The sequence below is a fragment of the Rhipicephalus microplus genome, chromosome 10 (genome assembly GCF_043290135.1).
Source record: "Rhipicephalus microplus isolate Deutch F79 chromosome 10, USDA_Rmic, whole genome shotgun sequence".
NCBI classification, from domain to species: domain Eukaryota; kingdom Metazoa; phylum Arthropoda; class Arachnida; order Ixodida; family Ixodidae; genus Rhipicephalus; species Rhipicephalus microplus.
The window spans coordinates 59,253,377-59,280,228 of NC_134709.1; the positions used below are offsets into that span (position 1 = coordinate 59,253,377).

At 44.5% G+C, this 26,852-nt stretch overlaps 1 protein-coding gene across 6 annotated transcripts in view; it reads right to left on the reverse strand.

Moving 5' to 3' along the window:
* Window positions 1–587: 587 nt before the first annotated feature.
* LOC119180718 (uncharacterized) overlaps window positions 588–26,852 on the reverse strand; it is a 35,259-nt gene continuing 8,994 nt past the window's right edge. The window contains exons 2-10 of one of the 6 annotated variants that reach the window (XR_012886389.1): window positions 25,083–25,205; window positions 24,815–24,982; window positions 24,654–24,716; window positions 24,501–24,551; window positions 20,472–20,632; window positions 15,452–15,519; window positions 6,232–6,359; window positions 5,317–5,382; window positions 588–745 (exon numbers count right to left, since the gene is read on the reverse strand). Coding sequence is in view for 5 of the 6 variants with exons in the window: in XM_037431848.2 (XP_037287745.2) it covers window positions 630–745; window positions 6,232–6,318; window positions 15,452–15,519; window positions 20,472–20,632; window positions 24,501–24,551; window positions 24,654–24,716; window positions 24,815–24,982; window positions 25,083–25,190 (822 nt within the window). In the remaining variant the exon portion in view is untranslated. Of the gene's footprint in view, window positions 746–1,995; window positions 2,135–5,316; window positions 5,383–6,231; window positions 6,360–15,451; window positions 15,520–20,471; window positions 20,633–24,500; window positions 24,552–24,653; window positions 24,717–24,814; window positions 24,983–25,082; window positions 25,206–26,852 lie in introns of those variants that run through there. The other 5 variants (XM_075874780.1, XM_037431848.2, XM_075874778.1 and 2 more) reach the window with 5 other exon arrangements.

Here is a 26,852-nt window from a genome sequence, read left to right on the forward strand (position 1 = left end):
TGCCAAGAAAGATATGCGGGAAGTTATTGGGCCAATTTTAATGTAAATGGGAAGAAATAAAAGTGGGTGAAAAGATAACTTGCCATGGGCAGGATCCGAGCTTGCGACCTTCGAATAACGCGTTCGATGCTCTACTACCGGATCCTGCCCACGGCAAGTTATCTTTTCACCCACTCTTTTATCAAGGTCACTACACTCGCTGCAGTCTGTGTTTGTGGAAAATGTGTGCTATTCAAAGTAACAACTGACACACTTATTCGCGTTCATCTGTACCTGTGGGGGCGTTTCGTGCGTCATTTGTGCGTGAGCAACGCGGAGCACCTTTCGAGTTGCTTGCTGTTCTTCACCTGACATTCCAATTTGTTGCGATCGCATTCACTGCTTCGCATTTGCGGTATATCTATGACTTTTTTCATGCCCGCAAAAATAACAGCATCACTTTACTCCCAATCTCGCTGTGCATATACAGTAATAATACAACGATTATTTACTCCTACAACACTCTTGTCCCAAAAATACATCTAACATTACTGCCCCCCTCTCGCCTCTTTGTGGTGATTCTCGTGAATAAGAAACGTCCTGAAACGTATTGTCGAAAACGAGCGATTTATTTTCATTGGCAAAATGGTTTAAGGCTTACACATATAGTAAACCATGCCATTTTCCTCGATTCGTTTCGCACAAGCTTTCTTTTTGTTTTCGTTCAAACTGCTGCTGGCGTAGGCCCGCTTCCATTTTGGTTCCCCTATAAATAAGGAGAGACGTGCAAACAACGCAGACAGAGAGCGTCATGACACACAAATACACACCCGCACGTACACACACACGCATACACACACTGCACATTGAAACATACACATTTGACTGAATTGAGTGAACGGGCACGATCACTGGACGCTGTGACCAAACACACAACAGTGCACCTCATTTGTGTTTGCAGAACGTTGGCACAATACTATACCTACTTGATTTAAAACAACTTAAAAAAGTCTCATGAGCACCTGTTGATGTTGGCATTCGCAATGCACAACAGTGCCGCGGGGATAACGCCGTGCTCTAACTAAAAAGGGAGTCCACTGACTGATTTTTTGTTCAGTCTTGACTTGCAACGTGTAATACTCTCTTTGAAAGACATGTGAAATCTTTCGGCAGATCACTACACTCCCGAGGAAAAATTAAGGGACTAAAGAGAGAAAAAAAAAAAGCTGGCATGTCGCTAAAGAAGAGAGTTTTATACGTGGCAAATCGAAACTTGCATAAATTGTAGCAGTAACGTTTTTTTCTTTTTTTTTTCTGTGAAAGAGCGTGCAACACCACAGCTTCAAAAGACATTGATCTACCACTAGCATGTTTTATTCTATTACGTTCAAAACTAGGAAAAAGTTTATGTATACAGCACTGCTGCTAGTTTATTTATCTACGTTATACTGGTTATGCAGTGAGAAAGAAAGTAAAAAGCGCAATAGCTACCAAAAAAAAAGATATCTATCAAGATCAAAGCTTTAGGGTTGTGACGAAACTACCAGGCCGGCGCTGAACGCGTAGCACTGTCCCAGCGAAAGCTGGAAGAGTGACCCTTCAGAGCCCTTTTTTATTTGTTTAGGTAACTGCTGCAGGCACACATGCAGGGTACCCACTACGCCATTATTCATTGTGTAGTGGGCAGGCGTTTGTGCATGCTGGTACTGACGATGACGGAGAACTATGCCAGAAGGTTTTGTAATGCCCACAATCTCCCGCAGTGGATACGTGCCATTGTTGATAGATGAAAAAGATCAAGCTTTTGCGAAGGGTTGAGATATTCGACGACCCACGCGTTGCGCGATTCGCAATATAACTGGTTTGTTTGCTGATCTAAAACTCTTTATTATTCATAATAACGCGATTCCTTTCCTGACATCAAGCCTGCTTAAGGCAAGTTTTTAATGAAGTTCCAAGCACCAGCGTGGCTCAGCGGTACAATAGTGGACTGACACGCAGTCACCCATGTGCAAGTACCGTAGTGTCTTGGGTGTTTTTTATTTAATAAAGTTTTTTTCTCATTTCGTACGATAGTGGTTATGGATGCCGGCGGTGGTGGCGGTGATTAACTACGGCGTACGCAACCGGTGTTGTAATCTCATAGTAGCTTTCGCTGTAAAAAAAAATAAACCGAGATTGTCATACACAGCTCACCGGCAATATTGCACGGTGCGATGAAGCGGCTCACGCACATTTTTCTTGGTTCTGCCCGCATTAACGGAACGCATCACATCACACATATAACTGCACATGGCTGTTTATCACAAGGCTGGTCATTGCTAGGCACAGGTTGGTGTAAAAATTGTCACACAAATATTTATAATGCAGAAAGGCGCTTGTTTAAATCTGCGTTTTTAATTGGCAGGAAAAGGTTGAAATTATAAGGGCTTGCTGTTCTTTGTTAGACCCAAGATGAATCGAAACTGAACGACATTACTGCCAAAGAAAGTATAGAGGACGTTAATAGATGTAAATGTAACAAATTAGACTGAACCTGCGACCTGAACCTGCGACCTTAGAACAGAAGGGATTGAGCCTGCGACCTTCGAATAACGCGCCCGATGATCTACCCACTGTGTTACCGCAAGGGCTTTACTCCCGTTGACTTAGTGTTGTATGCATGTGAATTGAGGCTCAGAAGCATCAGTTAGCGCCTTGGAGCAGCCAACCAGCAGATGCGAAGCAGCTTAGAGTCGAGCTCAATCCACTGTAGAGCATGCCCACCATATATATATATATATATATATATATATATATATATATATATATATATATATATATATATATATATATATATATATATATATATATATATATATATATATATATATATATAGTCTAGTAGATCCTCCGTGAGCGGTCACAACGTGGTTTATTTTGACGTTTCGGCCTAGAGTCTGGCCTTCATCAGGAATAAAGATACAGTTTGTTGGTGCTCAGCTTTATACAATCTCAAATCAGAGGGCAAAGAAAGAGGGAAAAAAAGGAAAGAAAAAAGAAAAGAAAAGGAAAGAAAAAAAGGAAAAAAGAGAAAAATAATATACGGTGGACGCCCCTCGGGTGCCCCCCTTCCACTTTTCCCTCCACTTCCCCCTCATCTCTCTCCCCCCTCTCCCCTTCACCTTTCTGACGTTAGCAGTCTGTGTATGTTTCCGTTCACTAGCGCATTCCTCCCGATCAGACGGCCCCTCCTGGCACTGGGGGTTCGGTGTGGTCCCGTAAACAATTCGGGGTCGCGTAAACAATTCGTCGTAGAAGGACGGGGGCCGCGTATTGTGGCAGAGGCTGGTCAGCGGGCATTTTAGGAAGTTCTAAGCCTTTAACTACTCCGCGCCCTGTCAACATTTCGTCGTAAAAATAGGGGTGCCCCGTATTGCGGTAGGCTGTGCAAGCGCGTGCAATGCGAAAGCCCCTATTTTTACGACAAAATGTTGACAGGGCGCGGAATAGTTAAAGGCTTAGAACTTCCTAAAATGCCCGCTGACCAGCCTCTGCCACAATACGCGGCCCCCGTCCTTCTACGACGAATTGTTTACGGGACCCCGAATCGTTTACGGGACCACACCGAACCGCCAGTGCCAGGAGGGGCCGTCTGATCGGGAGGAATGCGCTAGTGAACGGAAACATACACAGACCGCTGACGTCAGAAAGGTGAAGGGGAGATGGGGGAGAGAGATGAGGGGGAAGTGGAGGGAAAAAAGGAAGGGGGGCACCCGAGGGGCGTCCACCGTATAATATTTTTCTCTTTTTTCCTTTTTTTCTTTCCTTTTCTTTTTTCTTTCCTTTTTTTCCCTCTTTCTTTGCCCTCTGATTTGAGATTGTATAAAGCTGAGCACCGACAAACTGTATCTTTATTCCTGATGAAGGCCAGACTCTAGGCCGAAACGTCGAAATAAACCACGTTGTGACCGCTCACGGAGGATCTACTAGACTATATGCAACGCTACGGCCACTCAACCACCATGCCTGCCTATATATATATATATATATGTGCGTGTGTGTGTGTGTGTGTGTGTGTGTGCGTGTGTGTGTGTGTGTGTGTGTGTGTGTGTGTGTGTGTGTGTGTGTGTGTGTGTGTGTGTGTGTGTGTGTGTGTGTGTGTGTGTGTGTGTGTGTGTGTGTGTGTGTGTGTGTGTGTGTGTGTGTGTGTGTGTGTGTGTGTGTGTGTGTGTGTGTGTGTGTGTGTGTGTGTGTGTGTGTGTGTGCAGCCGGTGAGCGATTTCTGCTGTGTGCTGTTGAATGTTGAACAATAGAAACTCGCATCGTGCGCGTTAACTAAAAGCGGACTGCGGCTCTCTGCGTCCAGTCGGAGCCTTCTGTCTTTCATTGCCCTTTAGCAGCGATTGGCATGTTTCAATAGGAAACTTCAGTCCATCACTGGGTGTTTTGCGCCTCATCAAGTTTCTCTCTTGCGCAACTCCGCGATGAGCACCAGCGTCAACGCCGCCGCCTGTGTAAACGTTAGCGCCCGCTGCTTCACATCCACACATGGTTTTCTTTGGCGGGAGATAGGGTAATATTTTCGCTATTACAGCACCACAGGGTGAGTTGCATCGGTGTATCTTCTGGAAGAAACTATTTCTGTGTGGTTGGTTGTTCAAGTCAGTTTTTAATGCGTACACAATAGAAAGCGGAAGTGTTCATGCTTTTGCAGCGTTTACGTCTGGGTTCATTTGAGTTCAAAAATTGCCGTCAGCGCGCCAGGATAAAGTCAGCTTCATTTAGTGACGTATACCGTAATACGCTTATGAATCCAGCCAATCAGAATCAGATCAGCTATATGTTTAGCGTTTCTGTGCATATACCTCCTGGTGTGCAATATTAGGCATGTCGAACTATGAATCATATATGATAGCAGTTTCTCTCCATTCGTATTTCTTCTGTGCTCACTAGGATGTTTGATACGCTGACATCACAGGGTTTTAAATGAATTTGCCTACGTATTAAGATGCAGAGGTTGAACTTTTTGTCAATGTGAGCGAGATACCTCCGATATTTTGTGATTAACAATAAACCCCAACAGGCGAGGTTCAAAAAAAAAAAACCTATGGAGTTTCAGTAAGGGCGAACAAGGCGCGTTCTGCAAGAGTTTGATGACCGGGTATCACTGTTCTTTTGTAAAATATGTGCACTTTACATGTAAGTGGTTGTAGTTTATCTCGCCAGGCCAAACATTAAAACTAGCTTAAAATAGAGCAACTGGCAATGCGAAGTCGTTGTGAACTAGCTAGCTATCATGATGTATTTGCACCGTAGGGTCAGCAAAATAAAGAGAGTCGATTCTGACTTCCTCACCATATTGGCTCTTGCTTCGGACTTACTCGGATTCAGGCTAATCAATAATCTTCTCAAGTGCACACTCTGTGAATCAGACACATAGAAACTTTTTTCAAGTGGATTCGCTTGTACTATAGTTGTCATAAATTTTTTTTCTCTACCGGGCTAACTCGGACACAGGCGGACGACAATGTTCGTAAACCGGACTCACTTTGGCAGATCCACATCACAAGTTTTCTCAGGTAGACTCGCTCACACTAATGCCCGCAAAACAAATTATCAGGTGCACTGAATCCCGACTCAGGTTAAGCAAAATGTCTGTCCAGCGAAGTCTATCGGACTCATAGGCAAGAAATTTTTTTTGTCAGCAGGCCTCAGTCACACTCTAAATGAGTCCCACTTATCCCGAGTGAAATGTTAGTCTAACCACCGTATTCTAGAACGTTCCTTCACTCAATGTTTCACCATGACTTGCAAAAGTAGGTAGGAGCGTCCTCTCTTGGCAGACCAAGTCACTGCATATCGGCAATATACTGCAGCGATTCTTAAGAAGCGCAGTGTCAATTTCAGTCGAACAGCGGCGCAGTGCTCCACTCAGTCAAGTGAAGGGCGCAATTCGAGTCGAGGGGTGTTTCTGAATACGGGAGTAAGAGGTTCGACTCATGACTGAGCGCACCAACCTACGCCGAGGCCGGAGTAAAAAAAAAAGCGCGCGAGTGTTTTGAAGTGCTCGCATGGCTTTTCTGTTCGGCGGTGCCTAAACTTAACTCGTCACTATGACTCAAGCAAGATAAATTATCACTGCAGACAGAAACGAAGAGTTGTTCACTACTCATGATAAGAGTTTGTATTTCACAATATCCCAGCATTGAGTGTCTGTTGCACAATCCGCAACCCACGTGGCGTTCTTAGCCAAAAAAGAGAAGCACTTACCATCAATTATGCGTTGAACAATGAAGCAGCCTCCTGTGTTTTCGACCAATATGTAGTGTCCGTATTGGCCGGAAGAGTGTTGTTTGTCTGGTTGCAGTGTTCAAACGAAAAGGTACCGAAAGGCCTCTCTTTAAAAAAGGGCATTCGCTTGCGATAAGATGTGATTGTAGAAAATACTTGTGGGTCATGTCTCCAAACCACAAAACATTATAACCCATTTTAAGAGGGTAGGCTCTGCGCTGGTTTTTGTACGTCATACTTTGTTGTTTTATTTCAACACAAGTGGGATGGCGCACCTTTGGCCTCACTTTCAAGGCATAAATTAAATACAGCAATTTTCTTTGATCATCATTTGCCCCAAAGCAGTGGTATATTTTTTTTATGCTAATCGTGGCATTGTCTCGCCTGGGTGACATTAACGCTTTACAACAAATCAGATTAGTTAACAATAGCCAGAACATGGTGATACTGTACGGTAACGCGCATTGTAACGCGAGCTTCTTTTTCGATGTTCGTGTAACCGACCCGACGCACGTGAAACAACTGCCTCTCATGAGCACGCCGTGTATGAATATCCAGCAACATTACGTTTACTATAGTGCCTAGAATATATTCTAGGCACGATACGTTTAATGTAGACTGTTGTGATTAGAATGCACAGCTTACTTTTACTGTCATTACCAGTGCGTCAGAGAGCACGTGGGATAATCTCGTGCCTGTCACAAGAATTACGAAGGTCACGATGCTGAAATCAGCTGATGGCTTTGGACTTGGGCATATGGCTTAGTGATTGCGGTATACGGCGTCACTTGTAGGGATAATAGGGAACCTAATAAAAATATCAAGGATTTGACGTCCCAAAAGCCCGCCCAGCACGGTGGTCTCGCATCTCGTGGGATCGAATATTGGCCGTGGCTGCCGCACTTTCGATGCAGGCACCAATGTCGGAGGCCCGTGCGCTTAGATTTAAATGCACGTCAAAAAAGAACCCAGTTTGTCGAAATCTCCGCAGCTCTCCACTATGGCGCCTTTGATTATCATGTGGTGGTTTTCAGACGCTAAACATTAACAATTAAAAATAATTACCTCCCGAAACTATTTATAAGAGACGCCTCGACCATCTGACGTTCTTTAACGTTGTGATGTGTGGTGCGCGTTCAAAGTGCGCGCCTTCGAAAAGTGCGCGTCACGGAAAAAAAAAAAAAAAACAAAAGGAGAAATACCAGAGTGCACGTGCGGTGCTGCTTAAACAAGAATGACGACGTTAAAGAGCGTCAAGCACGAGGATGCGTGGCAGGACGTGAAGTAAACAAAAGGTAAAACATCCAATGGGCAGCGAACACGGAGATTTCAAGGCCCAATGGCTTGACACCACGAAACAGTAGTATCTCCAATGAGAACGAGACAAGTGGGCCAGAGCTGAAGCAGGAGCCTGGGGAGACCAGAGCAAGGGGAATTCGAGGCAGGCAGGGCAAGCGGAAGGTCGTCACCGGACCGGGCGCTGAAGATGGGCCGTTGGGTTCCGGACCCGAGCCTACAGGACTTCCACCGGCCGGGGCCTCCTGCTGTCGGGTTCCCGCTCCAAAGGACCGTGGCCATCCGGTCCTGAACTCCTTTCCAGGGCCTGCGGACTTTGGTTCCGGCAGGCGAGCTACAGCCGTCGGGCTCCGGGCCCGAGCTGTGCGCCCAGCTGCTTGACTAGGTCGACCCTAGTTCCCGGACGCGTCGCCACCAGCCTGCGTTCTCCCGTCTCCGACGTGTCCACGCTCCTCAAGCCGAAACCATCACGATTTGGTAGGGCTTTTCGACGTGTCGCCAGCAGCCAGCGTTCCCTCGTCCTCGTCCAGCCCACGCACTGACGCAGGAGTCACGGCGTTCCGGTTTCTCATCACCGCCGAAAACCAACTTGTGGGTGAGACTGCACCGATACTCTTGCGCTACTCCCATCACTCAGCCCCTTTCGAACGTTAGGTTTAGTTACTGACTTTGAACGTTTTTGTTGGGTGTTTACAGATGTGTTTCGTCATGTCCAGTCAACTGTTTATTAAGTGTTTTGTTTTGTGAGGAATCTTTGCCTTTTTTTCTTTTCAATTAAACTTTTTGTGTGTTTCTTGGAAACCGAACGGCTTTGTCCTTATTAACAAAACTCTCTGAGGCTCAGCCCGGGAGAAAAACAAATCAGCAACAAGAACCCTGCATCACAAATTGGCGTCCGCGACAGGACAAAGTCGTTTGTTTTTCCAGTAGATTTTTTGACGCGGTTAACACGATGACGAACACGTGGGAGTTAATTGAGTTGGCGGATAAAATGGGACTGACGGGAGCGGAGTTTAGAGTATGGTACGAGGAGCGGATGGAGAGGGAGCGTGAGCAACGGGCTGCAGAACGAAAGGCGGCGAAGGAAAAGCTTGAATTGGTGCTTAGAGCTAAGAAGGAGGAGCTAGAGCGCGTAACGCGTGAAAATAAAGTGTTGCTAGAGCGTCAGACACGCATACTGAAGCAGCAGCTCCAATTAGAGAGGGTGGACTTCGAGCGGCGACTCGAGCTTGCGATGGCGAAAAGGGGGCAGCTGGCGATGCAGAAGGTCGAGCAAGCGGTGAATGTTTGCTCCGATAGCAGCGTTTGCTGGAGGGAAGTCGATTCCTGCAAGGTTGGCCTCGAGCCTCGCGACAGCCTTACTTCGGAGCGAGAAGCTCAGATAGAGGAAGGCAGAGAGGTGGACAGCCAAGAAGGCAGGAGTCATGAGGAGTTTGTTGAAGCGACGGAAAGCTCCTCTGGCTGGGAACATATTACTTCCGTTAGCTGCTTGGGGACCTCTGAGAGGCCAAGCACCTATGAAGAAGAGCGCCTGGATATGGGCGACCTAGAAGCTGTGGAAAATGTTGTGGAGCAAAGCTTCGATAGCAGGGAACAAAGACGCTCCATTCAGAATGAGGTGTGTATCAGAACGTCTCAGAGGCCGAGCACATTTCGGGAAGGGGTAGGGCTACCTCTCAATAGCTCCATGGAAGGAGCGCTAGAACGTCATTGGGAAGATGGCAGCGAATGCCATGAAGGCTCTGATATAGTGGCCACTGATTGTTTTGTACCGACAGAGGTAGCAGCAGGCACCACGTCAATGGTCCTAGACCATACGTATATCTCACTCAGAGAGAGAGGGGATTCTAGTTCACAGGATAGCGTAACTGCTATTTGTCCGAGAAAACACGATGGGAGTGCTGAAGCACTCTTCAAAATAAACAGTATCGAATCGGAGGTGGGTTCGATAGTAGGTATGGGGAATGCCAGACAGGGTCTTGAACCTGAGAACGTGATTGGTTTTGAACCTATAATTAAGTCCACTCAAGATGAGCTGTATAATGACCGAGCACAACGGCATCCCTTCTCAAGAATCCAGGAACCTCACACGCTTGTCGGAGCGTTTGGGCTTGCTGAGGGCACCCCGAGCTTGTGTTCATTAGATGGTGAATTAAAAGAAAGCATTTGTGTGAGAGATTGTGGCATTTGGACATTCGTGTCTCAGTGCGTTTCGTGTCGACGCCGACGGCTCGAGACCGCGCCCTGTTCCTCTGTGACCGGTAAGCGTTCATGTGGCCGGCGGGGGCGCAGACACGCGTTTCAGCGAAAGTGCATAAAAGCATGTTTGCCACAGTTACTTTCGAAACGTGCGAGAAGGGCAGTGCGTCTGGTTTGGGACGCGATAACCTGAGTGTAGGGTTAGAAAACCGGTAGCTCTTTCTGGACTTCGACTTTTAGATGCGGACACAAGTAGCTTTGTCCATAGTCGATTTTGTAGTAAAAAGGTTTATTCCGGGTTTCAGAACTTTTAAATGCAATTGGGTGAATCTAAAGTTTAAGTGTGGACATTTGGACGATGTAGCGAACTGTAGCCCGGTGATGTGTTGAACTGCGTGGTGCAAATATGTGGTTTAATTGTGACGTAGTGCAGAACGCGCACTCATCGGCAGTTTTTTTTTTCTAAAAAAAAAAAAAACTTGAATAAAAGGGGGGCGTATGTGATGTGTGGTGCGCGTTCAAAGTGCGCGCCTTCGAAAAGTGCGCGTCACGGAAAAAAAAAAAAAACAAAAGGAGAAATACCAGAGTGCACGTGCGGTGCTGCTTAAACAAGAATGACGACGTTAAAGAGCGTCAAGCACGAGGATGCGTGGCAGGACGTGAAGTAAACAAAAGGTAAAACATCCAATGGGCAGCGAACACGGAGATTTCAAGGCCCAATGGCTTGACACCACGAAACAGTAGTATCTCCAATGAGAACGAGACAAGTGGGCCAGAGCTGAAGCAGGAGCCTGGGGAGACCAGAGCAAGGGGAATTCGAGGCAGGCAGGGCAAGCGGAAGGTCGTCACCGGACCGGGCGCTGAAGATGGGCCGTTGGGTTCCGGACCCGAGCCTACAGGACTTCCACCGGCCGGGGCCTCCTGCTGTCGGGTTCCCGCTCCAAAGGACCGTGGCCATCCGGTCCTGAACTCCTTTCCAGGGCCTGCGGACTTTGGTTCCGGCAGGCGAGCTACAGCCGTCGGGCTCCGGGCCCGAGCTGTGCGCCCAGCTGCTTGACTAGGTCGACCCTAGTTCCCGGACGCGTCGCCACCAGCCTGCGTTCTCCCGTCTCCGACGTGTCCACGCTCCTCAAGCCGAAACCATCACGATTTGGTAGGGCTTTTCGACGTGTCGCCAGCAGCCAGCGTTCCCTCGTCCTCGTCCAGCCCACGCACTGACGCAGGAGTCACGGCGTTCCGGTTTCTCATCACCGCCGAAAACCAACTTGTGGGTGAGACTGCACCGATACTCTTGCGCTACTCCCATCACTCAGCCCCTTTCGAACGTTAGGTTTAGTTACTGACTTTGAACGTTTTTGTTGGGTGTTTACAGATGTGTTTCGTCATGTCCAGTCAACTGTTTATTAAGTGTTTTGTTTTGTGAGGAATCTTTGCCTTTTTTTCTTTTCAATTAAACTTTTTGTGTGTTTCTTGGAAACCGAACGGCTTTGTCCTTATTAACAAAACTCTCTGAGGCTCAGCCCGGGAGAAAAACAAATCAGCAACAAGAACCCTGCATCACAAACGTCCACCGACAACTCACAATACAACTCATAATACTCTGCATCTATCAAAATGCCATCCTGCGTCTATCGAAATGCGACTGCCACGGCTTCGATCGAACCTGTGACCTTCTTTTAAGAAGCCTAGCAGCGTAATCGCTACAGTACCACGGCGGGCACAAAAAATAGGGAGCTTCTAGCTGACAATCGGAATCAATTGTGGATTCAAGACTGCGTGCTGCGCCGTAATACTTGGATTTCCTTTTTTTTTTTTTTTGAGGTAGCGCTTTCTGACCATGCTGCAAAGGGTTGCAGGACCTTCAAGAGTCAAGTAAACGCACGGGATTGGTAGAGTTATGCTTAATCGAATTAACAAAATTTTGGTACTAGTCTTTCATATAACATTACAATTTATTGCTATTGTATTCACTGCTTCACCTGGGGGGCGAAACTCGCTTTTTTTTTGTATACCAGACCATTGCCTCCGAGATGGCAAGCGCACCGCCTGTTTGTCACCACCATCCCAATCGCCGCGCTTCTCAGAGCCCGGCTACCGCGAGTGGACGTGGTTTCCGACGGCGGCGGAGACTGAGGCATAAAGCAGAGCACACGAAATTTCAGAGTGCTTGTGAATATTTTTTTTTCCTTTCCGCGTACGAGCAAAAATCCCCGCCGGAATCTCCTAGCTGTACTGAAGAGAAGTAGCTCTTTTTTTTTCTGTTACACCATTTATTTTGGTCCAATTCGCGAATAAAAGCTTGGCAACTGACGAATTTTCCTTGTATATCTCATTCCGAGGAGCTATAAATTTGTATGTGGCAGTACTAACTTTTTTTCATGAAAGTCCATTTCATCTTGGTGCTTAATACCTATATTTCAGAAATACGGAGGCATACAACCATTCCTCTTTTCTGGAGACGTGTATGGGTGAAAACTAAGCTGATTATCGTCATTGAATTATATTGTCCCCCTATTAAGACGCATCGTTTTAGTATTAAAATGCCTACGGATATTTATAAGGTGGTCAGCCGAAGCACAGTTAGGCTCTAAATAAATGAGTGCTCTTCTCCTATAACTGAGATAAGGTGATAAGTAATTTCGCCGCAATATTGTGAAAAGCTTTGATCAGCCAACCTACATTATCCCCTACGCCTTTCACAGAGAAGGGGCCTAAATTTCCATCGCCCCTTTTTTCGTCATTCGTATTTTCGTTTTGTTTTGGCAGCCCTATAGGAAAATCAGTATCGTGCTCATTTACCCTACCCTAGACTGCATCCAAATAGAAAGGTCGCACATGTGGCAGAACGGCGTCTTTCTGAAACTAAGTATTCGCCAAGGTAGACTACTGAAGAAAAAAAAGTGGAAATTATCGCTGCTATGGAACACCCAGTGTTTCATACCAAACACACTAAACTCTGAACGCGTGCTGCGTTATTCTTGAAGAAAAGATCTTGGTGTGCGTTCTTACATTGCCCAGCATTGCCTTCTATGCTTGTACTTCTGGTTTTTTTTTTACCACTTATGTCTAGTCACTTCAGTTCCTCAATTCAGATAAGTTGTAGTTTGCACTTATTTCTTTTCCGTTGTTTTTGTTATTGTTGTATTCTTGCCGAATGTACACCAGCCAATTGTCTGGATTTAACTTTTTTACCATTGCTTTCACTCTGTTCTTTCTCAATTTTGTCGTTAAATGTCCCCCTATGTAATGCCCTCGTCTAGCGCCCTTAGGGGTATTTTGAAATAAAAGAATAGTAGAAAAAAATATCTGCTGAACACCGTACAACCCCCAGCGCGAATGGGTGGCTGTTCGCACCGGGACCACTGAGCCACTGTGATTATATTATCCCATCTGCAAGAATTTTTATATGTCCTTACAATTAAAAGCAGAGCTAGTTTATTAAAAGAAAAAAAGTTATAGCATATCCACGTAGTGAATGATGATGAGTGGGGCGAAGCTTTGAAGGGTGTAATCGCCAAACCATGAATCATTCACTAGCCGCGTCCGTCCGTTGTCTATCTATCAATCTGTCTGTCTACCTTACCGTCCATCTGTCCGTCTGTCTATTTGTCTGTATGTCTGTATGCCTGTATGTCCATCGGTATGTATGTATGTATGTCCGCCAGTCTGTCCATCGGTCTGTCCGCATGTCCGTCTGTCTGTATGTCTCTCCATCGGTCTATCTAGTGAACACTCCAAGCAGCACCATCTAGCATCTTTTCATGATATATTCATTCTATACAAGTACCGCCATCGAGCGGACATTCCAAGGGCTAAAATGAGAGGTGGAAACTACATATAGGAGACGCTCGACCCACGCCTTAAAAAGCTTCACTCCTAGAAAACGGAAGCATTCATTTGATCGAGTGTAACCGGCAAGCGTAAATCACGGCACTCTTCTGACTTCGCTTGCGGATTGGGCTCTCCGTTTTTGTTTTGTTTTTTTTTTGTCTTCGCCAGTGCCCCCTTTACTATACAGCCCGCAAACTTCGAAGTATAGTAAGTTTCCAGCACGAGCGTATCTCTGCATCGCGTCTATAAATGTCGCGCAAATCTACAACAAAAATTAAAAAGAAAAGTTTTTTGATTCATAGTTGATTGATTGCTATGTGGGGTGTAACGTCCCAAAACCACCATATAATAATTAGGGGAGGGCTCCGGCAATTACGACCACCGGGGTTTCTTTCCCGTGCACCCGATTCTGAGCACACGAGCCTACAGGATTTTCCCCTCCATCGGAAATGCAGCCGACGCAGCCGGGATTCGATCCCGCGACCTGCGGGTCAGCATACACACACAGCTACCTCAGCCACTAGACCACCGCACTAGTGAAAAAAAAAGCTCATTTGAGAATATATACATCCCAGCATTCACTTGGCATCTCTTACACTTTGACCCGACATGTCCAAATGAGTGCGAGGTTATATGAATGCGTGAGAGCATTTTTTAAGGGCGAAGCTTCTTAAGCCATGGTTCCTGCGTCCCCTGGTGTATGTAGTAGATTTAGTGGTAGTAGTATTTGGCCACCTCTCGTTTAGTGTTGGGAATGTCCACTGGATGGTGGTACTTGTATATGATGAATATAAGATGAAAATGTGTGAGATGGTGTTACTTAGAGTGCTCACTAGATGGACGGACGCACGCACGGACGGACTAAAGGACAGACAAACAGACAGACAGACAGACAGACAGACAGACAGACAGACATACAGACAGACAGACAGACAGACAGACAGACAGACAGACAGACAGACAGACAGACAGACAGACAGACAGACAGACAGACAGATAGACGCATGGACAGATGAACAGACAGAGGAACGCACGGACGGGTGGATTCACGGCCATGCGGATGGACGCATGAACGAATGTACGGCATGGGCAAACGAACATACGGGCGGACGCAGAGATGGATGGACGGATGGTCGCATGGACGTATGGATTGACATACGCATGGACGGATGCATGGATAGACGGACACAAGAACAAACCTACGGAGGGAAGCATGGATGAACGTACGGATGCATCGCTCCAATCATCATCATTTACTCCGCGAATATGCTGTTTTTTTGTTTTGTTTTTTTTTTTTTTGCGCCACATGCAAGCTACGGCAACAGCGCGGCAGCTTTTTCGATTCCCTGTAGGAGCGGCGCGGTGCAGAGAAAACCGCGGGCCACGCCAACCTCTGGAAATACGCTCTCTCCGTGCGATTAAGACGGCTGGAGAGAAATACGCCGCTCGCCCGCCATCTCGGAGGCCATGATCAGACAGAGAACCTGCCAGCGTTAACGCTGCTGTGTGCGTAAGCACCGAATTAGCTCGGCTAGTCGCGTGGGGCGCACAATATTGACAGAACAATCTGAAACCACCACTAAGGTTCCTAAACACTGCCGCACGGCATGCGCCGAGTGAGGCTGACGTATCTTGTGGCTGAAATGCCATTACAGCAAGAGAAAAAAAGTGAGCGTGCGTGGATCTATGATTTTTTTGCTTATTTTGTTATTTGTTTCGCGCGATTTCGTCAGCCTGATTCAGAGCTGAAAACAGACGTGTGTTTTTGAAACAAACAAATACTTTAGCGAATAAACAGTGAAACAAGCGAACCGCGTAGCACTTTTAAATTGAAAAAGACGCAGTCACTTTCACAATGATTTTGTAGACTCACCATCTCTTCTAAAAAAATCAAAGGTGTTGTCAGCAAATATCTTTAAAGTACTTGCAATCCTCGAGTTCCTGTGAAGAAAGAAGAAAAGAACAGTTGTGCTGGTGGAAATCGTAAAACTGAAAGTCACTGTTTGTCTTCTATTATTTTGGCTGTGGACACAATCACAGCAGTGCATAGGCATCAGTGATATCAATACTTCTAGATTCGATCTTCGTAAAAGAAAACTGAAAGGAGGCTGATCTTCTTATGCTCGTTAAACTAAATGTAAGGGATTTGCAGAAGACTGAAGAAGTGTTTACTGCGTTTCAAATTACAATTACTTGCAATTAGAAATGAAACGTCTTTCAGGTTGTGAGGTACGTAAGCTTGAAGTGCGAACATGACTTTCACGCCTCGGTAGTAATTGCTAAACTGCGTTTTCTTTTTTAGATGCGAAGCAGCTTAGGTTCGAGCTCAATCCTGTGCGTGGCGTGGATACCCTTACAGGGCATGCGGGTACGCTCCCCCTTTCTCCTCTCCTACCCTCTTCCCCTCTCTCACCTCTCAACGTCGACGCAGAACGCGTCTGCTAGCGACTTTCATGATTGAAAAAAATGAAATGACAGCATATCCACGAGCTGAATCATGGAGAATGGGGCGAAGCATGCGTCCTTCCATTCGTTCGTGCTTCCGTACGTCCTTGTGTCCGTCTCTGTGACCATCCGTGCGTCCATCTGCCCGTCCGTGCGTGCGTCTGTTCGTGCGTCTGTCCCTGCGTTCGTCCATGCATCCGCCCCTGCGTCCGTCCATACGTCCATTCGTTCGTGCAGCCATCCGTGCGTCCGTCCATGCATCTATCTGTGTGTCCGTTCGTCCATCTAGTCAACACTCTAAGTACCACCATCTCGCATCTTCTCATCATATATTCCGCATAAGGAAGCACCGCCATCCAGCGGACATTCCAAGGACTAAACGAGTGGTGGCACACGTACACTTTCTTACAGCTTGCGCTTCGTGTCTACTTCCCACCTTTAACCACCTCGAGTTCTTGGTATATACTAGTTGACTGTATTCGTGGCACTGCGGCCCAACGCTCGCTAAACTTTTGTAAAACCAAGGAGGTTACGCCAAGCGAGTATAACCTAGCAACTCTTTCTTGTCAGATAGTACTCAGTGTACATGCCAATGGCTGCGAAGGGGGAATGAGAGACAGGAGAAATTGGCTTTTAGTTAACGCGCACGCTGCAAATTTTTTATTGTTCAACAACGCACAGGAGAAATCTCCCATCGGCTCCACCTTGCAGGTCAAAGCGTAAGACTGGTTACGCACTACGACGAGGGATGAACGGGTGCCGCTTTAAGGAGCTTCGCCCCTAAAACAAAAAAAAACGACTGCTCGCATTGCACAACCGCTCACTGGGCACACTGTATAATAGGCAGCTCCAAGGTAGTGTCAGTGGCAGATTTCTCCTGTGCGTTGTCGAACAAACGAAGTTCCAAGCATGCACGTTAACTATACGAAACCACACTGTCGGTCTCTGTGTACGATCGGAGTGTTTTCGTCTCACGTCGCCCGTTAGCAGTGATTGACTCGTTCCATCAGGAAACGCCAGTCCAGCACTGCGTGTTTTGCGCCTCACCATGTTTCTCCTCTGCACCAACGTCATCGCCAGTCTAAGCGTTAGTGTCCGCTGCTTCGCATCTGCTCATGATCCCCTTCATTGGGAGATGGCGTAATTTTACTTTTTTTTCTCGCTGACATTAAGACGAGAACACATAGTGTGTAAGTTGATCTGTAAGACTACCAGAGTCAATTTGAAAGGAATATGATTATCTGGCATACACCCTTACAAAAATATTGTAAACAGTTAGTAAACGGGTGTATTCACTAGCTTCCAGTGTACTTTACTACCTACGTTTTTTTTAATTATTAAAATGGTGAAATAGGAGATGTCGGTGCCATTATGGTGGCACCGGTCACTCCTTTTTTCTTTAAGGCTTTATACATTTGTTATCCAGCAGCTAGTAAAGCTTGTAACTTCGGCCGTTAGTAACCAGGTACGCGTTTTTAACTAAAAACTACCAAGTCACCTACGTTACCAGATCCTTCGTAGATACACAAAACTGGCGATGTATAATATAGAGGGAACGGACCAAAACACCAACCATTCTCTCGAACCTGTCCGCCCTCCTCCCCAGTTTATAAGCACACAGACTACGTTCTGCGGCAAAACACGCGGGATGGGAGTCGCCATCCACCACGCCAGTGCCTTCAAGACTCCACTGGAATGTCGCTACAGTCTCCCCTAAGGAAGGAAGCAAGATTCGTTCAGAAACGCTGGGTTGTTACGTATTTTCGCATTACTTTACTTTGATTGGAGTTGAAGTTGTTTGTCCAGTGAACCTAACCAGGCAGACAAACACCTGTTGAATGTTTACAATCTGCTACTATCGGCACTGCCTGTCCCACTACGTTAACAATGCTGCGTGGTGGTATGGGTACGCTTCATCTCTTCCGTGTCTTGCAGACTTCAAGGAGTGTGCCCACTTCTAACAAAAAAAAAAAAAAAAGATGAGATGTCATGCAGAAAGAACCATCAGTTTAGGTTTCATATTTGCGTTTCCAACGTCACCTATGAAATACCCCTTTGGTGCGTTTGGTCTTATAAAGCCTACACCGGCAGTTGTTTCGGTAAGCGTGCGCAGGGGCACAACCAATCTTTGCGCACCAGTATGGATGGGCGGCAATCTCGCCCTGCAATGAAAAAGGTGCGAAAGCAAGAGCTGCTCGCCTCATCTGGAAAAACCGAGTTTTCATCGAATGCCAAGTCGAGAACTGAAAGAGAAATCGTTGAGGCGTCTTTCATAGCAGTAATATATCAGCTCTTCGATATTTTCAAGTGACGAATTACAATTCCTAGGTGGACAAAGCAGGTCACTCCAACGTATGTGGTGCGCACATGTAGCTGTTGGTTTTTAGATGAAAAAACAGCTTATGACAAAGTTGAAGCACGTGTTATGCGGCACGAACACCCTTATTGCGCATGCGCACAACCTACGCACACTCCTCGCATGAGCGAGAGGAACTGGGAGAAGGTGAGGTGATGGCGGTAGTGGTTAGAAGAGGAGAAAAGCACCTAATTTCTGCAGCCCCATTGGCAGCACGGCGCATTGCCTAAGGTGAGGTGAAAAAGGTGGTAAGGCGACTCATCGCCCGCAAGTACGAAGACTAGGCAAGTTCATGTACTACACATCATTCCCATGGTCGCTGAACGATCGCAGCGCCGTCATAGATTCCTCGTCCAATTTTCTACTTCACTTCTGGTTTAGGCTGCTGCTTTAAGCTTGCATGACCCGCCGTGGTGGTCTAATGGCTAACGTACTCGGCTGCTGACCCGCAGGTTGCGGGATCGAATCCAGGCTGCGGCGGCTGCATTTTCGATGGAGGCGAAAATGCTCTAGGCCCATGCGCTCAGATTTGGGTGCATGTTAAAGAACCCCAGGTGGTAAAAATTTCTGGAGCCCTCCACTACGACGTCTCTCATAATCATATGGTGGTTTTGAGACCTTAAACCACACATATCAGTCAATCAAATCAATCTGCTCTAAGCTTCTGTTCTAAGCTCTATGCTTCTTAGTCGACAGCTTTCAGATTATGTCAAAACACATAATTTATTGTCTCAAGAAAAGCCCGGACTCCGCAAGGGTCTTTCTACCATAACGCAACTTGTAGAATCAATACTTGATATCTCTCAAACAATCATTAGCCATGAAGAAATGGTTCTCATCTTTCTACATTTTTTCAAATCATTCGTGAAAGTATCGCACGCAACATCGCTGCTTAAAATTCGTGTTTTTTATAAACTTACGCAACTGAATTGATTCTTATTTTCATTCTAGATGTTATACGACAAAACAGGTGTTTTAGAGTAAAATGTTCGGCCACTTGTATCAGGGGCACTTCGAGACAGTGCAGAAGATCTCTGCTCTTCTTTTAATAATTATTAATGATAGTACAGTGTGCCAAAATGCAAACTTTGCTGATATTCAAACTGTGTTGAAAAGCAAATCGGCCTACTTAAGAATGAGTGACCGCAGTGGAAAGGTTAAAATTTCTTTTCATTAATGTTCATAACTAGCTGGATATTAACGGGATATTAATGTATAATATGGATAATAATGTGTAATGGATAACAATGGATAATAATGGATAATATCGATAATGAATAATATGGATAATAATGTATAATGGATAATAATGAATAATATTGGATAATATGGATAATGGATAATATGGATAATAATGTATGATGGATATTAATGTTTTGTTGTTGTTGTTGTTGTTTTTGTTGTTGTTGTTGTTGTTGTTGTTGTTGTTGTTGTTGTTGTTGTTGTTGTTGTTGTTCAGATTGTCACCAAATACACGTTTCACACAGACATAATATGCTTATAGAACCTCCATTAACACGAATTGACTTCTTTAAGTATAGCTACTTTTCTCAAGTAATTAACTAATGAAACATACTGCCCGGTTCACTGGCTCCCTCTCCTTTTATTATTGCATTTTTAAACAAACTCCATACTCTTAGCTATTCTGATCATTTGGTGTTTCTAACCACTCATCATTTACTTCGCGCTGTGCTCGCCATAAGTGCGATCATGCTTTTCTCGTCATTCCTCTTTTGACTGTCCATTGCGTATCTCTGAAGCAAGCGGTGCCTTTGAATTTATGTTTGCATTTATGTCGCGCATATGTTTTCTACATTATTTATTTAATTGTTATTCATTTGTAACAATGAATAACAATTACTGTTAAACAGTAATTTACTCTTAAGCATATACAGTTCAACATATAAACAAACAAACAATGTAATTTATCAGTCTTATCCAACCTTATAATCTACTTTAGTGCCCCCATAGGCTTTAGCCTTACAATGGAAAACTATAAATAAAAATTGATCTTTATGCAGCCAGGACTAGGCCTTACATTGCCGTAGTTGTACGAATATATTTAAGAAAGATCTCACAAAAGTTCACTTACTGGTTATTTGGAAGGTACTCCATATAAGAATAGTCTTGCGAAATTTCTCCGGTATGACTGTTACAGCTGATGCAGCCGACCCTTTGAAGAGCTTGGCACATTCCGTTGAAGTCGGACTCTGATGAGGCCACCGAGACGAAGTGGAAGTAGTCTCGCATAATCTGGGCATATGAACAACTGTAATTGGTATTGTTTTGCGGTGTGTAGACGCGTGCAGCGAGCCATGCGCCGCCATTTATGCACGGAGGACAGACTCGTCCTTTCGGGTGAATGTGAAGTACGTTAGGATGGTGTGAGCGTAAACAAGGGCCAGTTCGACGCCGTAAACGTCACGGACGGTGAAAAGGCCTTCGCTGTTGTTGTTTTTTTGTAATCTTCATTACTGTTGTTAATTTTTGCTGCAAAACTCGTCAATGAGAAGTAGTTGAGATGATATGGACCTCAGCTTCACCACATGAAGACAGTTATAACTGTACACAACGGAGCATAAGTGTACGAGAAGCTTTTTGCCAGTGATGTCAGTCTCTAACTTATGTTAATAATGAAATCACAAATTGCATTTCCGATGTTTTGTACCCGAAGTGAAGATACCAATCATCAACCCTATCAGTTCGTCCCATTCATGTGTTTGCTCCCTACCCATCTTTTCACGCCACCTACATACTACTACTACTACTATTACTACTACTACTACTACTACTACTACTACTACTACTACTACTACTACTACTACTACTACTACTACTACTACTACTACTACTGCTGCTGCTGCAGCCGCAGCAGCAACAGCAAATGTCCTGTTTGGGAGCGAGTTAGGATCATCTGATTTTGGCGATAGTTGCCGAGATTCATATCCCTGCCACGCTGGCACTCGAACTTTTTCGAGCGAAAAGACCAAATATTCAAACAAGATAGAAGTTCAGGTGAACACCGAGGCTGGAAGGTATTAAAAATCTTCAAAGTTCGATTAATGTCTCTAGAGCATAAGTTCTGATAAGTGGACCAATCTTCGTCAATGTTTCTGCTTTCACGGCGGGCGTTACACATTTAGAAACAACACCCCATGTTTAAGAATTTCTCATCTCTAGAGGTGTCATCTCCCGGATGTAACTGCCTCACACTTTTTCTGTACTTGCATGCGTATATGCCGCTAATTCGTCGTGTCGTGGTCACCTACGCGCAACAGGCCTGACGTCTGGCCGACGCCCGACGTTGACCGCTTCATTCGTGGACATCTCCACCACTGATTACTGGACTTTATAAATGAAGCAACCCTGCACGTGTATTTTTAATAGAAAGTTACAATGCATTTGGCATACTTTCGAAATAAATAAAACAAATTTTGTGGACACCACTTTCCTATACGGTGACCAGGCTGACACAAAACACGTCATGACACTTTTCACATCGCAATTTGGCATCTGCCACTGTGTGGTGACCATGTGTTATATCGGCAAGACATTTAGGGAAATCAATAGTATGACAAAACATCGTTTTGTCGGGAAGAAACAAGAAATACAAACAAAACAAAAGTGTGCCGACCAAAACAAAAATGTTCAAAGCATAAAAGAAAAACGTTTCTGCTACCGTACGGTAGCCAAAGCTCGTCTTGTTCACAGACTTTATTATGAACAAGGCTACGCTACGGTAGCTGGAACGTTAATTATAATGTTCTAAACATTTTCATTATGGTCAGTGCTCTTTCATTTTGTTTTTACTTCATTTCAAATATTTAGGTGACAGAATGGAAGGTACACCATACGAGATTGCAAAACGCCATACCTTTCTTAAAATAAGTGTTAAATAATGCATTGTAGTGTCTTCTACGAATAGATTATTCGTGTCGTCACGTTTTCTAAATCACAATCTCTTTAAAACACTGCCCTTGGTATTTCCTTTTAAACTCAAGGGGGGGGGGGGGGGGGGGGCTGGTGTGCACAGCGCTTGCTGGAAAGAGGCAAGGCATCGCACGCCTATCCCGCACTAATATTTTGAAAGAATGTGCGGTTAACGAAATGTGGTTTCAGTAGCATTTTATGCAGTCACAGGAAAAACTATTTTCGCAGTGACACTCGAGCAAAAAAGTGAATCGTGTGAATCAGTGAGTCGCGAATATCCTAAAAAGCTATATGGGGAGTATTGAGCAACTGTCCCGTTTGCATTATAAAAAAAAATCTACGTGTTCACTCAAACTTCTTCCCGATTTTGTATAACTGTGTCGTAACTATATATATATATATATATATATATATATATATATATATATATATATATATATATATATATATTGAGATATAACAAACAGTAATGCCAAGGAATGTACAGGGGAAGTTATCAGAACCAATAGAATGTAAATAAGAAGAAAGAAAAGTGGATGAAAAAATAACCAGCTGTGAGCAGGAATCGAACCTACGACCTTCGAATAACGCGTTCGATGCTCTAACCAGTGAGCTACCACAGCGGCCTTCCCTCCATCCACTTTTTTGGGTTTATATGTGAATTTAGAAGTAGGAGTGACAGTCAGCGGCTGGTTATTTTTCATCCACTTTTCTTTCTTTTTATTTACATTCTATTGGTTCTAATAACTTCCCCTGTACATTCCTTGGCATTACTGCCTGTTATATCTCAATATTATTGTGTTAAAACACGGAAAAACGAGCCCCTGGGTATACACTTCTTTCCCTTATATATATATATATATATATATATATATATATATATATATATATATATATATATATATATATATATATATATATATACATATATATATATATATATATATATATATATATATATATATAGGATAGAAACTCACGTTACAGAGAAGCTAAGAGCCTTTTTTTGTTAGAATAATCACATGCACTCAACGAGACATTCAGGCAAAGTATGGCACAAAGGACAGTATTTGTTGTTTTGAACGTTGTTGTCGTTAAGTTAGAATGAATACAGTGGACGAAGAAGCGCCCTCATCATCGGATGGAATCCCAACCTACAACCTACAGCCGATTCTCCACGAATATCACGACAATAGATGGCGCTCATACCTCTATTTTTGTGTATTTATTTGTGTTTTGTTTCCGGAGCGTAATAACCACCTCCAGCCAAAGACAAAGCTGAGAATGTGGACCACTCAGTGTACATTTTGGAACTCCGAGGTCCTAGGTTCCGCCCACATGAGGTGTATCATCGTGAATTTCAACTCGCCCAATTTACCTCGCAAACATTCCAATAGAGTTCACATAAAGTAACAATGTTGCCCATAATTTATTTGGCTGAAATATTTAATTCATACTTGCAGTTATGCCATAACCATAGTTCCGAACTAGCAAAATTCTGTTCAGAAGACTACGTAATATTATTGTACATATTGTAATACGAGAAAGTGTAATATTTAAAGAGATCCCACTCTGAAGTGTGTTTTCTTGCATATGTCGTGTTTACTTTTTGTATATATCATGACTCAATATATTCCGCATATTTAGGCAATTGTGGCCGTAACATAATTTGTTGTTTTGATTTCAGTGTAGCTTGTGTTTTTTTCTGATATACTTTCTAATATTATTTCCGTTAAATTTTTTCACGGTGTTTTACTTGCCTACAGAATGGCCAGAGAAACATTTGTGACCCGGTGAAAGAAATAGAATAAGAAGTAAATAGATAAACTAACGGTAATGAATAATCCTAGTAACGGTTAAATTGTGCTTATTAACTGCATTTTTGGAAATACAGCAAAAAAAAGGCGCGTGAATAACTGGCCTTTGCTTCATTTTCTTGAATGATTTTCACATTGAGTATGTTGCACTTTAAAAAAAAATTGGTGCAGAATATTCATTTCAGATTCTAATTTTTAATTACTGGCCAAGAAGCACCAATGGTACTTAGTGTGATACCCTTGACTAAACGCGACACGCGTTTAATAGATGCGCTTTTGAAACTTGATTTAACGACGCAATGGCAACACTCTAATTCTGATGATCACTCTCAAACCACTCTCACCGCTGCTGTAGTGTAATCACAGATACTCACCGCTTCGGTTTCGCTGTAAATATAGATTCCGTTCAAAAATGCGTCGGCTCTCTATTAAAAAAGGTGTAAAAAGACAACAATGAGTGTCGTAGTCGCAAAACGCATCATGGTAAAATACTATCTCAATAATTGTAGCACATTAGGCGTACTCACGTTCTTAAAGTCATCCAAGCAACTTCTGCATCTTGAGTACGTTTTAAAAATGTGCTTGAAATCCTATTGACAAAGACAAATAAAAAATCATGGCTCTGGTTCCCACAAACCGTCATTTTAAAATGCTCTCTGCATTGCTTAAGCGCATGGTAGTCACTCACGACTTCTCGCTGTGTCGTATAGGCATACGATTTACAGTAGGCACTAAATCTGCGTACTTCGCCTTGGCAGTACAATGGTGTGTAATTCGCCACGCAGGGCTTTAGGATATCATAGACGCATGCGGCGATAGTGTTGTTTCCAGTCACTTCCCAATCAGGAAAGTTTTTCTGCCGAAAAAAAAGAAAGAAACTCATGTGTCCGATTTTCACACGACTTCGTTAGGGTAGAATTCTCTTTATTCAGTTGCTACGTGTCAGAAACCCTTACCTTCATTATATTGGCCACATCGGTCTCATAGGTATCAACAGAAGATTCACTGATACCGCACAGCATAAGCACGCTGAAAATTGCACCGGCAACGTGTCCTCCTATCATCCTAGACTATGTGGCCTGTGAAAGGAGCAGTACAAGAGCGTCAAACACTGTATAGTAGGGCACAACTTTAGAAGACAGGAGAGGCTCCGTTCAGATGACCGAAGCGCAGCAGCCAATTCGCTCCGTGCCTAAAGGAGTATTTCTGCTCAAAAAATGATTGTGAGTGCTTCTAAAATGCCTATTCCTATAAGCAACTTCCCTCACGCATCATCCTGGATGGGAGAAGTGGCATATAAACACATTTGAAAGCTGGTATATATCTGAATTGAATTACTATTGTTCCCTGATTGTCGTTGGCGAGCTCAGAATGTTCACTTTGGGCAGCTGGACGCTCAGCTGCCTAGTCACTCTGCTGCCAACGATCGCATTTGCTTTCTGGGTGACTCACTTGCTGGATTTCGTACCGACCAGTAGTGCCCCCGTGATCTCCGACGACAGCGCAGCTCTGGCCGACTAGGCTCGCCCTACGCCATCTCCAGACGCCGACAAGAGCTCGCGCCGAGTGGCTACCCGTCCTCGGACTCCTGCGACCATGTCCATCTTTCCTATCTTATTTTCGTCATTCCCTATCCCTGAGCCTCGCTCTCTCCTTCCTCTTTCTCTATCTCGTTACCTTTAAATCATTTTCTTTTAATACCTCCTTTACCCCCACCCTTCGTGAGCTAATGTTGAGGTGTCCTCCCCCTGAGAGACAGTTACGGAGCTCACTTTTCTTTTCATTTAAAATCACCTCCCCCCCCCCCCCCAATCACTCGTTTGCGCGCTGAACTGGAAACAACGAAGGCAACATGTTCTCCGTCGGTGAGTTCACTGGCCGTCAGGTTTACGACGTCCCCTCAAGGGGGCGCCTATAGGTAGAGGCTTGTGTGCATCCATATTTCAGGGAAAACTGCTGCTGCCTTCTAAAGTTGTACCCGAATATCGATGCACAACAGGTAATCAACTATTGGGAACGTACTACGCAATACAAATGGAAGCACCTCAAATGTAAATGGAGCGCACGAGTCCTGGCATATATGTGCACATATGGCACGGTGTAAGATATAGACAACACTGTAAACATATCGTGTTTCAGCGTCGGAACTGACCGTAAAGATCACAGACTGTGGTTAGTTGCCCGAAAAATGGCGGAAGTGGACGCACAACAACATTCTTGTGCTGCGTTTTTAATAAAACGGAGCGAAAGACCATAGATGAGCACTACAAGTTTTCGTTCCTGTGCACATTCCATAAAAGAGAAGAAAATCACGTCAAGCTGATGTATTTTGTCACGTGGCGCACTGCCATCCGAGAAGCCGGAAGCAACGCCATTGACACTTTTGGACTCAGCGGCGGCGGTAATGGGACGTCGTGTGATATTTTGTGTTTCTTGTTCGCACGTAGCAATTCGTTAACTTATACATGTGATTGCTTTTGGGCGTGGTATAATGAAATATGGCGTCCACACTTTATCCGTTAGCCAGTCATCTTCGCGGAATAAATTTGCAGATGCCACTACAGTGCGAATAGCTGATATGCGAAGCACGAATGAAGAAGGTTGATATGTCACTTTAAAATCAGTACAACGTTAGGAGGGGGAAGTAAACTGTGCCGTACGTGACTTTTATGTCATGATTATCACGTTTGGATGTGTCATTTGCCTTTGTCATCTATTCAGGTCAC